Raw genomic sequence first — 14,533 nt, forward strand, 5'->3', positions numbered from 1 at the left:
CAACCACCTGGAATTTCACTGGTAACCGTGCGACGCCAAGAAATAAAACAAGACAGTCGCGGTAGCTGGAAGCGCAAGGTTATCGCGCTACAGCACCAGCCCTCTCCATTTTCGCATCTTAAGCCACTCACCCGTGCATAACCACCTCATTTTTGTTTTCTATTCTTAGTTTTCATCTCTGGACGAGAGGTTACACTTTTTGGTGTGCATACTTTCTGGTGCATCGGCACGAGTGGTGGCGTCGAACTGTTGCAATAGTGTTGCTCCATCATTTGTTTAATCTGCAGTGACGGCCTGCCCCACTCGGTCAAGTTCTTGTTTAGCTAGCAAAGCGCCACAGGAAAAGGAACCAGTTTCCCGCTTCGAAAGCTTTGGCAGAATTTCACCCTGGCGAGCATCGTTAGACGGGCACGGTCTGCGACACAGGCGGCGCGAAACCCAGCCCAGGTTTTTTACTTCATCCAACAGAGTCTAGTTCCGTTTAGCGCAATCGCTAAGCAGCACAAGTGTTGGCTTTAAATATCTCCCGCTTATGCGCCATTTGCATTAGGTCAGCTTATGCAGTTACTTTCGAGAAGTGTGACATGAAACCATCGTACGTGCTTGCTTGTGTCTTTTGAGCGCTAGCACTGAGAGATTTTTTGGGATGGAGAACTACTACAGCCTTTCTAAAGTAGACCGCGCCTTCAAACCCGCAGCATCTTATGAAATAATCGCTGTATTTGTGACAGTGGGCTTGGCAATCGTAATATTGAGATGTCTTAGAGTTTTATACCAGTTTATTCGTATGTACTGGCACCTCCGAAAGCTACCGAGGCCAAAGCGAGTTTGCCAGGGACCATGGTACATGCCGGAAGCTATTGTGTGCAGATACTGGATGGATTCACACCTCAGCATAACAGCAAGTAAGTATTTTATGTGTTTAAATGCTACGGGTGAATACTATAACATAATGACGTCAAGACTTCCAGGATTTTTGCCCCAGTGATTACCACGGTATCTCGTAGGAACAAAACAATAATTCTTCTTACCGATTCTCTGCCAAGCTTCTGCCGATCTCATTATGTTTTTGTGCTACCCTATTTAGTTATGCAGTAACGTAGTGTAATTATTTATAGGTATTACAATTTACGGGACTCTTCCAGTAGTGTATTTGAAGCACGTGAAATCGATTCTCTTCGGCGTTTACTACCTCAGTAGTAGTTTTCTTCAAGTACTGTCCAGCGTATTACAGCCTATAATTGTAGACAGCTGCGTCTATACACACAGTACTGCTTGGTTGACATCTTAGTTGTAGAAAGGAAACACCTTCGTACTTGGGACTGCTAGTCCCACTTGTGCGCCGACTAGTACTTGTAAAATTGCTGCCTACTTGTGTTACCGTCTTATGCGATGCTTCATGTATGACAATGAGAAAAAGACTTCTCGAGCTGCAGCGAAGTGAATTGAATAAGTTTACTTTTCGGGATGAAGCAATACATTTGCAGTACGAGATTAAATAAACAAACGACGGATGTTTTATTGATGATGGCTGGATAATCTCAAATCAACTGGCATGTCAGCACTGAATCATGTCACTTGTCTACAGAATTGTGCTTAGCATTGCTATACTAGTTTTGTTAGTTTTTGCTTCGCAAATAATAATGAACACCTACCTGAATATCGTCAGTTTAAGTCACCTCAATGGAGGAACTTTTCTTATAAGCACCACCAGCTATATTAATTCGCACGGCAAGCCACCCCCCTAAACAAAAATATTCTACAATTTGCCAAACGTCGAAGGCCAGCATGGTATTCTCTTGCTTACAGGCACTCAAGTGGCATGTGACAAGATGATGTAGATTGAGAAAATGCATTCCTTACTCATTTCAGGGCTCTTTAACTTCTTCAAAGACTCTGCGGCGACATACCTCAACGAAGATTTGACAGTGTATTTTTATGGGCCGCAAGCAATAGTACTGGTGAATACGCCTACGACAATGAAGGTGAGATATATCAATGGTAGATATGTTCTCTTAATGTGGCTAAATTGGTAAATGCCTATAAATGCTATGGCGTTCCCCAAGCGGAGTCCAGGCCACGACGTAAGAAAAACAGGAGCGCCGAACCGAGCACCTGGCCAAGCATTTTCTTTCGGACCTACAGAAGGAAATCTGAAATCACGCACGTAGCCTTCAATCTGTTGGTTCTCTTATGAGTCTCCTCCACACCTTCTTGCACCTTTCGAAGTTTTGCCGGCGCTTCCGCTTCGCTCATACTACTCCCGACAATTGAAAAATCTCTGGAGGGCCATTTCTCAACCCCGAAGAAAAGTGCTCGAACAGCGATGGTGACGCAGAGACACGTAAGACGTGAGCGTTGACTCTTCGCACATCCTTTATCACGAAAAAAAGAAGGAAAGACAGGAGTGAGAGAAAAAGGGGGGTCGGCAGCGGTGCACTGCCACAGGAATCTGGTTTACTGGCACAGAATCTGGCACTGCCACAGAATTCTAGTTTATGAGCCGGTCTACTTGCAGCGGCGGACACTACTTGCACAAAAAATTCAAACGTAAAATTGACTAATTAACAAGAATTCACTAATTAACTCTTTAGCTAATCATCTTATGACCCATATTGCAATTTATAAATTCTAGCACTGGACTTGGCAAGGCGGATCCACTTGGAACGAATTCTCAGGACGACATCAGTTTCGAGATATTAATTCCCGAACTTTGCGGAGAAATGCATTGGTGTTCCAGTTACTTGTGCGCTTCAGTGCATGAAACGACGTTTTGTTAACAATTTAACTGGAACGCCAATGCATTTCTCCGCAAAGTTCGGGAATTTATATTCTGAAACTGGTGTCACCTTGAATATTTATTCCAAGTGGATCCGCCTTGCGAATTGCACGGCTATAATTTGTAGATTGCAATATGGGCCATAATGTATTTAGTTAAAAACTTTATTAGTGAATTTTTATAAATTAGTCGATTTTTTATCTCAATTTTTTGTGCAAGTAATGTCCGCCTCTTCTAGTAGACCAGCTCATGAACTAGAATTGTGATATCTACCACAGGCAACCTTCAAAGATTTTTGAAAGTGTTCGCGCAAACACCCTGTACTATATAGTACTCTATAGTATAGTATAGTATAGTATAGTATAGTATAGTATAGTATAGTATAGTATAGTATAGTATAGTACTATATATATATGCTCTGCTTTGCTCTGCTCTGCCTTCTGCTCCGCCCGTTTTTGACCCGGTCGAAATTTTGACGCCGAGAGGAGATGATTGGCTCAAAGTGAGCATTGCTCATTTTGACCTTAGTCATTCCAAGCTTCTTAAATGTTATTCTGATAGACGACCAAATAGATTTAAAACCTAACGACACTTGTCGAAGGGTATTCCATATACATGCGCTATTAGGGCCCGCGGTGAGGACGTTGTCGGCGAATAAGTCTGACTTGAGTTGACGTGAGTTCATTGGGCAAGGAATCACCTCGAGTGCGTCAAGCATAGGAACTATGCGAAGTGATATCACATGGTGTTCGCCACTACCGGAGAACTTAGCGACAAGAAGTAACTGCGTTAGACACCCTGCAGAACATACATGCTGAAGTGGACGGCATGTGTAATGACGTACGATGCAAAATATTGTGACCCCACTCCAAATCCAACAGATTCATCCAATCCCTCTTCTTTGTATACCAGGGGGCATATAATAAAATATTCTTATTGTACTAACGTTTCGGTCAGTGGCATGACCTATATATATATATACATATATATATATATATATATATATATATATATATATATATATATATATATATATATATATATATATATATATATATATAAACGAAAAGAAATCGGGTTAACCAAGGGGCCCGATTTTTATTAGTCATATCTTAAGAAGCCATCAAACACTGACACCAAGGGCAACATTGGGGAAATTACTTGTGCTTAATAACTGAAATAAGGAAACGATAAATTAATGGAAATGAAAGTGGATCAAAAAACAACTTGCCGCAGGTGAGGAACAATCGTTCCCCATCTGTGGCAAGTTGTTTTTTCATCCACTCTCATTTCCAGTAATTTAATAAGTAAGTAAGTCGTGGAATAATAAGTCGTGGATTACCAAATCCACGACTCTGTGTGAAGTCGCCTATACTGTGGGCTGTCGCCAGCTTGCGCGCTCACTTTAAATCGCAAGGCCCGGTCCGCCAGAAGGACTGTCGCGACCGTACCTTCTCTTCGTCATCATATTCACCGGCTTGTGTGTTAGATGTCCCCTATCAACTATGTCATCGAGTCCATCCAGCCATCTACGGACTAATGGCGCTGCGGCGGCTAAACTGTTCAAGTCGAACGGCTGAAACCGCATTACGACCCACCAGTATCGCAGCTTCCTTAGGTCACCAGGTTGACCCCTTTTTCATCGGGGGGTCATATGCAGCAAAGGACGTGAAAGAAGGCTGTTGTTGTTGCTTGCTCTGCTCACACTTTGGTGTCTCTCGATCCCTGTGATAAGTCACGCCTAGAACTGAGCGTGCGCTTGCACTTTCTGCATAAAACTCGAATATATGATGTCGGCTCATAGGTACATCTAAAGCAAACCAACCTTTCAATGCGAAAGTGCATCATGTTTGACAAATTTATTGGTTTAGTTTATATTATTTGATTTAGCCAGTCGGTATGAGCCAATGGGTGTTGGCTTATGCTTGGTCAATCGATCAGCATGGGCATGTTCCAAGAGATTCCGAATTCTTAAGTGTAGGTAGATATGTACCGTACTTCTATGTTTCATAAACTTTTCATCGGCATTCATCCCGCAAGAAGCATCATACATTGCATTCGTTCATGTGATGTCGCTGTGTAGCCGCCTCACACACACGACGTTCATCCACACGGGTGCACCACCTGATTTGGTGGTTGCAATTCGGCATGGCTTGTGATTGGTGATGCGCATAAATATAAGATTTACACATAGAACAAAGTTGTGACCTTCGTCGTGGATAAACATGCACCTTGCACGAGGTTGCACAGTGCATACCGGGATGATAAGCACAGTTGTACCCATCCCCACTACTTGTAAAAAATGTAATACACACCATTTGATTAAAGCTTCGCTAAAGATAGATTCCAACATGTGCGTTTGATCTGCGTGTTTTTAATATCTTTAGTTTTCTGTCTCGGTAAAAGGCATGTGTTGTTTCGCTGTTTAGATACGAGCTTGACTTTAATGATTCAGCTACTGAAGTGGACGTTGCCATCCTTTGTTCTTCCACAAATGATGGCAACGTCCTTTGTTTTTCCAGAAAGGTGCATGGATGGAGCCATATTGCAATTACCTTGGCCATGGGACTCCAGCAATATGATGTGCTTTAAGCGGTGTTGCACTTCGTGAGCTTATCTTCTGGCGTTTGCACGCAGCAACTGTTACTTCATATATGTCCAAGACGATCAGGCGTACATGGTAGCTCTTAGCAGGAAGAGGCTTGTTCAAACAGTAATGTTACGTTCAATCCACGTGATGTAGTGCTCACAGCTATACAGCAGAGATATCATCTCTCATGAAAAAAGCTCATTCATCAATGCCGGACAAAAAATTGCGATCTTCCTGCGAAGTCGGATCGAAAACGAAGTTATAAACGGTAAGGGAAGTACCCTTGTTAGAACAAAACACAAGTCATTCCGCACGCGGTCGTTATACGGGTGTTCGTAAACTGGGAAAACTGTTTACGGCAAAGGCGAATGAATCTTGCTTGGCGCAAGCTCTTGTTGAAGCTCACACGATCTGCGGTGCTGTGGCAGGCCGGGAACGCATGCAGAGAGAGCGCAATTCTCTCGTTGGCTTATGAACAAAAAGTTGGTCAGCTGAGCAGGCGCTCCTGTTCGTCTTACTTACATGTTCCTGGCACAAGAAATTATACATGTGAAACAGCCTTCAATATCTAACTGATGCCGCTTGTTTCTGTGACAATAGGCAATTGTCCGCTGCGAAAGTAACCTTACTAAGCCATTTGTGTATGGTTTGTTGAAAACACTGATGGGGACCAGCTTATTAACATGGTAAGTATGAAAAATCCCCACTATAGTTTCTGCTTAGAGATTTTGTTGTCTTAATTGTACTTAATTTTGTGCGTCTAAACAGAATGTGTGATAAGGAGTACTGATGTGCAAGTTTGCTTAAGAAACTTAAATAAACCCTTTCTCGTGTTATTTTAAACGCTTAGGTAGCCTCTGTTCTGGTACGAGTTCTTATGCTTAGAAATTGGGGGCATTATATCAAATTTTGCCTATCTCCACCACCACACGGTGCACAGTAATCTTAAGATTCGATGTTATTGAGATGACGCAGGCAGTTACATACTTACCGCATAGGCTGATCAGTGAATTCATCAAAATCACCACAAGAAAAGCGACCTGCACGTGCGCCCGAGTCACAACCGCGAGCTCATGATCACTTTCACAGAGAGTTTCATCTCTAGTTGTTCAATCCCTACGGTCATGGCACATTTCATGAACGGGCGCCTTAACTTATTAGCCGAGTTATAGGTATACTTTTGCGTTTTCTTTTATGGATAACAGTTTAGCGCAAGCAGTCAAGAACAAGAGTAGACGCAGACCCCACAGTGAGCTAACCTCAACAATTTATTCTCGGAATATTCAGACACTTATACATCATGCGCAACCGCTCTACTCCTGGTGAAATCGTCATACCACTTCTTCGAAAAAGGCCTTCTCTTTATGAAACAGGACGAGAGACGCAGCGCTAGCGCACGTTTCACCATTCCGCCTGGTAGCATGTGCATCTATAATTCCACGAACGTCCTGATCTCTGCGTCCAGCAAGAACAGCGCAATCATTAAACAAACCATCACGTCGGCATCTCCCTTTTGGTCGTTGTCTGCTTGCGCTAAAATGTTATCCAAGTTTGCATACCAACATGCCCAACATACAGCAGTGCTACGATTTATTTTTTCTTAGAGAAGGGAAAACGACAAGATTGAAAAAAGAAAAACATTAGGCATCTTCGAGACCGACTGCCACAGTGAGCTGAGAGGAGACCATTTAAACATTGTAAACCCTGAGACATTCCAATCGGCAACATATAGTTTCTGAGCAAATCGGTTTTCTGTGTAAGAAAAATGCCTTGAAATCTACGTTATTTCCATAGAATCGCCTTATTCTTATTTTACATACAAATTCAAGAATAGCACCCCTCCTGCCTCATACCCCAACTACGCGAGTAGAACCTATTTCCTCCAACCTTACAGGTACTATTTGCGCAGTGTTGTATGTTGGCCATTTATTTTTAAATAAGAATGTTCGTTTGCCTAGGTATATTATCCTGTAAATGCTCATATGTGTACGGAACTTATAGGCTTCCTCAATATGCCTAGTACAGCATTTCTCGCCTGTGGGGTACGCAACAATCTGTTTGCAAATGAACGAACGAACAAACGAACGTGGTATTTACGTGAAAACGTGCTAGCTCCAGTAGAAATCACACTTGTTGCCAGTTCACTGAAAGCAAGCGTGGTTGTCTCTATTTCTCAACGTTGTTCGTTTGAAACCTTAGTCGGTTACACGTGTGGTGCAACTGGCAGCAAGTGTCGTTTATAGTATTGGACTCCGTTTTCGCATGCAGCCTAGGCGTGTACAATTGCTTCATCTGCTGCTAATTTTATTATGTTGCACTTTTGCACTTTCATTTAATTTCGCAAGATGTTTACATAATTAGTTTCGTATTTCAGGAAAAGACATGTAATGTAAACATTTCATTTTCTCCTTTTCCTTACAATGCAGTCACAAAGGCATCTGGCGGCAACGCAGGCGTACTCTTAATCCTGCGTTCAGCACTCGAAATGTGTGGTCATTCGTCCCTGCTATTAGCCGGAGATCAGAATCACTTGTGCTGGAAATTCAGAAAAACAAAGCCGTTTACTGTGATGATTACTTTGATGTTCTGGGCCTACTGACGTCGACAACATGTGGCGTATTGCTAGGTGAGTTGGCTTGCTTTGCCCATTCGATCCCGTGAAGTTGATAGGGGCTTAGTTGCACAGGATCTGCTTTAATTTAGACTGGTACAAAGGGGTAACATTACCGTAGCAGTTGAAAACGTAAGACAGAGATCGAGAGAGAAAGAAAAGCAGGAAAGTTCGGTTCGCTACCCGACTCTGGAAGCAGGCGTAACACGTTAAAAAAGTAAGGAAAGAAGAAAGACAGAGCACCAGTCGGCGCGCACACTCGAAGGAGCGCACCAAGTCTACAACCGCTATAGCAGAGACCTGTCCACTTCAAATAATGTAACAACGCCTTTGTTGCTTTCTGCGCAAGCGACGCGCACGGCCATGGTACTAGAATCTTGGCTTCTGAAAATGGTATTGAGTCTGGTCGTTTCAATGGCAGTTCGGAGAGGGCTGCGCTGGGCGTCATAACGAGAACGAAAGCACAGGCGGTATTCAATATTTTCTCCGATACCGCAGGAGTCGCACTTAGGTGCGCTTTCAATGCGAAATGAACATGATTTTGTGAATAATCTTACCCCGATACAGACTCGGCATATAACACGTTGCATTGGAGCGGGACGTTCTTGATGGCAGTTGTAGCTTTAACGAGGGATCAAGCTTATGTAGGCGATACTTCGAGGGCAAGCAGACGACCTAAAATTCGGCAGAGACACTTAATACTGCTTACGTGTGGGAATGCGAAAGCGTTATAGTCGCTTTGGTGAAATGTTTCCTTTCTTTTTCTGCGCGTTCCTTGTGCGTACAAGCTCTGGCTTGCGTTTCAAGTGCACCTTGCTAAGCTAGGTCATATGAAAACCCTCTAAACGTCTCAACGCGCTCGCTTGCACGCGAGTGCTTCATAACTCGAAGGAGCGCTCAGCGGCATTGAATTGTACAAAAGTTATCTTTATTTTATGCACTCGTTTTATACACTCATGGCGTGGCGCCACCCATTGGCATCGCCGTCACGTGCCCAACGACGCACGCACTAAGCCACACGTTTAGTCAGCCAGATGGCTGCGACTTGACATGACTAATGACGCCCTCACTAGGCACACATTTAGTCAGTCAGAACCGTGGAGCCGCCGTTGCGCCGAGGAAGCGTGCTCGTCTCGCACCCTGGAGGCCCGGATTTGATTCCCAGCCAGACCGAGATTAATCTAATTTTCTTTTCAAAGGCACCAATTTATTTTGTTTGCAGGAATCTCCCTGAGAAATTTGACGTGAACTCGAGTATTTTTTTACGTGGTCTTACTCTTTTCCATTGGTCCTTTATAGCACCATGATTCGGTCACGGCGCTGACTACAACGCCGGATTTTCGCGCAATGGGACTTATAATGATTTTCCATTAATAAGCGTACGTGACAGATAGAGCCAGGAAGTAAAACGTCCTTGCAGCGTCCGCTCATGATTGTGAGCGCGGACCCCCATATGTTCCTTCATGGGCTAATCGAGCAGTCTCATCGGCGAAGTCATTACCAGTAATACCGGTATCCCCCACGGCAGCCACTGAAATACTGTATCGTGTCCTTTCTCAGAGCTTGATGAGGTTATTATCTTTTGTACCCGTTACTCATGACTGCGAACTCTGAAGCGAACTGAAAAACTCTGGCTTTTAGTCGCAAAATATGAGTCGCAAGTCAGCTGATGCTGGTGGAGACACCTGAAGGGAGGGGAAGATCTTGCTGTTAGTGTACACCCTTATGAAATATTGTCTTAGCGAATAGCAACAACTTCGGAAAAAGTCACTCGAGGGATTTTGTGAGGGCAAGAGGGCCAAGTGGTGATCGGTAATGCGAGAAAGATGTGGAATATGCGCCCTGAGACAATAAATAGTGATATATGTTGTGATTAGATTGTGTCTGGCAAGCCCGATTGTTTCAGAAGTTGAAGCCCTTCGAGGTAGCCCCAGACAGGTGCGCTGTGCCTGGTCATGTAAGCTCTCCAATGAGCGAACATTGGACTCGCACACATTGGACATCACTGGCAGGCTGCGACGAAATAATACTAGAAGTAAAGGCGTGTATAACTGTAGCATGGATAGTACAGATGTTACCCATGATTTCCCACGCATGAATTTCAAGACATGTACAATCGACAAGAGTCTCTTCTTCAGGTATGCGCAACGGGGCTCAGTGAAATGCTCATATCGATTATGATGACTAAAAATTGATGAGTCCCTTTGTAAATGGCAGTCTCTTCATTAATGAATAGACCGGATGTTGCCTCATGAGTGAGCGTAAATGCAATAAGTGCACTGTTCTTGGTGGATATCGCCAAGCCTTGTGTTTGAAATTAGGCTGATGCCATGGTTGCTACCCAATGAAGTCGTGCACGCACTTGAATACGAGTGACTACTGATCTCCAAAGGCAAATGTAACCGGCATATATTGACAGGCACAAGTACTTTGATAAAATTTCAGCTAAATCAATGAGGGTAACGTAGAACAAAACGGAGCTTAATATTCCTCCCTGAGGCGCGCTGCAGTACGTGTAATGTTCAGCTGTCGGGCGCTATACGGTTTGCACGTAAAAATACAGGCGGATTATATAGTCCTTTATCCATCCAACCATTCAGTCGCGAATTGCGATTGTCTTGAGAGAGTTGAGGATGGCGTCATGGGCAGCATTATCAAAGGCACCCGTTACGTTGAGAAAGAAAGCAACTGCTACTCGCTTGTAACTTTTCTCGTATTGAACAAATGTTGCGGGATCAATGCCACTGTCGATAGAGGAACGGTCCGGACGAAAGCCTGCCATAGAGTCAGGGTAGGCATTGTATCGTTCGAGGTACCATTCCAAATGTTTGAGAACCATGATTTCCATCACTTTTCCGATGAAGCTTGCCATAGCAAAAGGGCGATATGCCCTAAAGTACAGCGGAGATTTACTCGTAAAAGCAGTTGGGTGCATGCTCCAAGCACAAATATATATACATGCCGGAAAATTGGGGAATTTAGCAGCCCGTTTCCTAAAGCTGTCGACTAACGGTGAGGGCAGAAATTTACAGCGACATATCGATGCTCTGTAACTGCTGAGTTATACGATTACTCTCTACCTGATCCAGGTTTTATATATAAAACAGAGCGTTGAAGGAATGCATTTGTGAACAATACAATATAGACAGCATGTAAAAGACAATGGTGCGTCTAATTGACAGTAAATTTGCCGCTATTGATGCGCCACGGTAAGCGCACGTGAATAGCGTAACTATGGAAGTTCCTTTTCCACAAGGGTAATTGTGCCATATATTAAGATCGGGCCACAGGTGAAAAGCCTGTGGCTGCAGAGCCATGTGCGCCTTTATCGAAATTCAAATTAGTCGGGGGCCGATTTGACAAACATTTTGGTTGGTAATTGTTGTCCGCCACTGGCCAGCCTCCTTCGTTAATAATGTAGGATTGGCTGGCGTCCCCTTTTACTTTTTTCTTAATATCATGGGCCCAGAATTAATAGTACACTTTATAATTGTTTTACCATCGTACTGGATTCGATATTCAGTGCACACTGAGTACCAGCAGATCATTTGAAACTCTATTTCACCGTTTGGGGTAGCTACAATCTTTATCATCACTGTATATGCACCCTACCCGATCCAACAACTTGGTTCTGCCGCCGCAGGTTTCTGCATCACGCGCGCTTCAATTTGGCATGTCAACAGCTCACCGGTCATCGCTGTTTTCTCGCTTCAATATACATATTATGCTATGGACTCGACCTTCCATTACTCCACCTCTCCGGAAACCCAATTGACAAAACAGTTTGTGCGCAAGAGCGCCTTGTGAAAACAACATTGGTCAATAATAATAGCTTACGCGTTATTAGTGAATGGGGTAAGCCAATGAGAAAATGGTTCTTAGGAACGAAAATGGCGCGAATCCGGCCCCTAGTGCGCCTCGCCCGGCAAGTGACGCAAAATAAACGCAACGAGTTCTCTGTTTCTTACCCTCAATAATGCCGCTGTCTCTGCGTTTTATACAGTCATGAGGCATTTCCTTACAGCTCTGTGGGACCTATACAGGCTCCTTGTTGCGTCGTTTATGTTGCACTTTATCCGCAGAGATCTTACAGTGTGAGGCTGCTTAAGTGTCAACACTACGAGCACGTGCCTCCTCTCACGAACAATCTGCGCTTTCCAATAAAGCCTGCTGCGAGCCGCCTTATTGTGGCTTGGCGCAACTGCTGAGCGCCTATAGAATATTATTATGGAGTCTTGGGCGAATGCAAGATTCTTTTATCAGCAAATTACTGCTGCGCTTCCAAACTTGACCGCTGGAACGCGATCTCCTGTGAAACTTCTCTTTCCACATCTACAATATGGCTCACCGGCGATCCTTGAACAAACCAAACGGCGTCATTGAACACAGTAGGAAGGACCAGTATTCTGTTAAATGCTCTTATGCGCTAAGTCAGTTCGTAAGAACACATACTAACTAATAGGGCCAGTGAGTATATTAGAGAGGACAACCGGCCAATAAAAAAAAGCTTTTACGAAAGTAAACCATTGTAAATATGGCGCAAGTTTCCTAAACCTGAATCACTTCACAGGCTCAACAACTAGATTGTTTTCTCGGTTAGGGTGGTGGAATAAGTGCGTTTCCTGATGAACAGGAGCCTATATCAACGAGGGGAGGACAAATGGTATATGAACGGTATAGACAGGCCAATTCCTCTCTCTCTCTCTCTTTTATAGACTAAAGTTTTTTTTTTTCACCCACTTCTCATGTAATATCCCTCTGGGATCATTGAGGTATAAATAAATCAATAAATAATATCTACGTATGTCAGGCTTGCTGCGCAGCACTGGTGGAGGGGGTGAAAAATGCATCATTTTAAAGAGAAGTGGCATTCACAGAACGGGAGGGAAAACACGGGGAAGGCGGGAGATGGAAATTCAAGATGATGAACAAAACGAGAACAAGGTACTAGCGGGAGCCAACGTCTCGACAAGTGGATTTGTCTTTTCAAGGCCACGAAGAAGACTTGTCGAAACGTTGGCTTTTACCTTGTTTACCCGCTTTTACCTTGTTCTCGTTTTGCTCGTTCACAGAATGAGGCACTTGTACGTGCGCATTTTTACGCCACGAGATAGCAAGGCAATACATAATTATTATTATATACATATTTTTTTGCTTGCAGAAACTGTTCTGGGAGTAAGAATAGACGACCTGAATGTCCAACAAATGGGACTAATGGAGGCACTGAAAGGGTAGCAATCTTTTCTTTAACATATTCAGTATAGTTACCCTTGCTTTACATTTCATGTGAGTGTCCCAAGCATCATGAACGGCTATATGATGTCTTTTCGCGCGAAAGGTTCTGCGAAGGATTCATGTCTCGGCTGGTCAACGCGCTTTATTGGTGGGACTCCATATATGAGCTTACTACGGAAGGCAAATATTACAGAAGATGTTGCGACATGCTACGAGTCTATAGCAGGCAGGTAAGTACCGCTTTAGTCATTTCCTTCTCCCTATATCATTCATTAGCTTCAGTGAAATAAATCTATTGCGTGCACATCAACGTATTTATTTATTTATTTCAACATTGTAGATGTTGGTTACAAATAAATTGCCAGTCTCTCCAGTAAGTTATATTGTTGAGTGAAGTAAAGCATGTGTTGAAGTGAAATTAATCCTCATAGAAATTGAGCCGTTCACAACTGCAAGCGGAGCAGTTATTTGTATAAAAGAGAGAGCATAACGGTGCAAAGAAAACAGAGTGCATCATAATTTTGTGCTTATGGCTAAAATAGCTCATGCAAAATGCAACTAGCTTGTATTAAAGTAAATAAAGGCTCAAAAAATAAATGTGAGTCCTTCAGTAGAGATGTAAACGACGGGGGAAAAAAAGGCTTTTTGTTCCATACTTTCTTTCAGCAAAGTAAAAACAGGAAAATGATATTCAAAGCTCTTGAAACAATTTTAAAGTATTATAGGCAGGTAGTGTAGAAATTTCATCATCTCAGCCCCGATTCATTCACAGTGATGGGAGCCAAGGCCCCATTATACTAAAGACATGAGAAAAAAATGTACGGCTGTTATGGCGTGCCAACTGCTCATAGCAAGAACGTGACTCGGGAAACATTGTGCAGGAATTGCTATACAATGCTATACCGCCACCATGAGTCTCTGCATGTGTAAGTTGCACATGACCACGCGATGTTGTCAGAAATGCTGTATGCGACGCGCACGAGCCTAAATACCCGGCAACATCTGAGTACGTTCTACTGCAATAAATTCAGAGCGTTAAAGATAGGAGTCGCAAAGGGCTAACTCCAAGACACCAGCTCACTTTAGGGCCGCTACAAGCTTAAGGGCAATGGCGAGGGACAACGGGTGTGGACACAACTGGAGGCGAAACATTCGGTGTTTTTTTATCCCCCCGAATTCCTGTATTAATTTGCGTCCCACAATTCCAGTCCCGGACCAAATTCAATGTCACTTGGCTCAAGACTGATATTTGGGATTTGGCAAAGCATGTAATATGTCGCCCTACTTGCAAGGCCCTTCGATCAAGCGGCGAGGCCAA

General features: G+C 43.5%; 1 protein-coding gene across 1 annotated transcript in view; it reads left to right on the plus strand.

Annotated features, from left to right (window-relative positions):
* Nucleotides 1-215: 215 nt before the first annotated feature.
* The window catches only part of LOC135912480 (cytochrome P450 4C1-like), a 28,234-nt gene continuing 13,916 nt past the window's right edge, over nt 216-14,533 (plus strand). Inside the window, exons 1-6 of the mRNA XM_065444919.1 lie at nt 216-905; nt 1,873-1,985; nt 5,970-6,055; nt 7,796-7,995; nt 13,142-13,211; nt 13,319-13,445. Of these exons, the coding sequence (XP_065300991.1) occupies nt 647-905; nt 1,873-1,985; nt 5,970-6,055; nt 7,796-7,995; nt 13,142-13,211; nt 13,319-13,445 (855 nt within the window). The 5' untranslated portion in view covers nt 216-646. The remainder of the gene's footprint in view (nt 906-1,872; nt 1,986-5,969; nt 6,056-7,795; nt 7,996-13,141; nt 13,212-13,318; nt 13,446-14,533) is intronic.

This window comes from Dermacentor albipictus, chromosome 1 (assembly GCF_038994185.2).
Source record: "Dermacentor albipictus isolate Rhodes 1998 colony chromosome 1, USDA_Dalb.pri_finalv2, whole genome shotgun sequence".
Taxonomy (NCBI): domain Eukaryota; kingdom Metazoa; phylum Arthropoda; class Arachnida; order Ixodida; family Ixodidae; genus Dermacentor; species Dermacentor albipictus.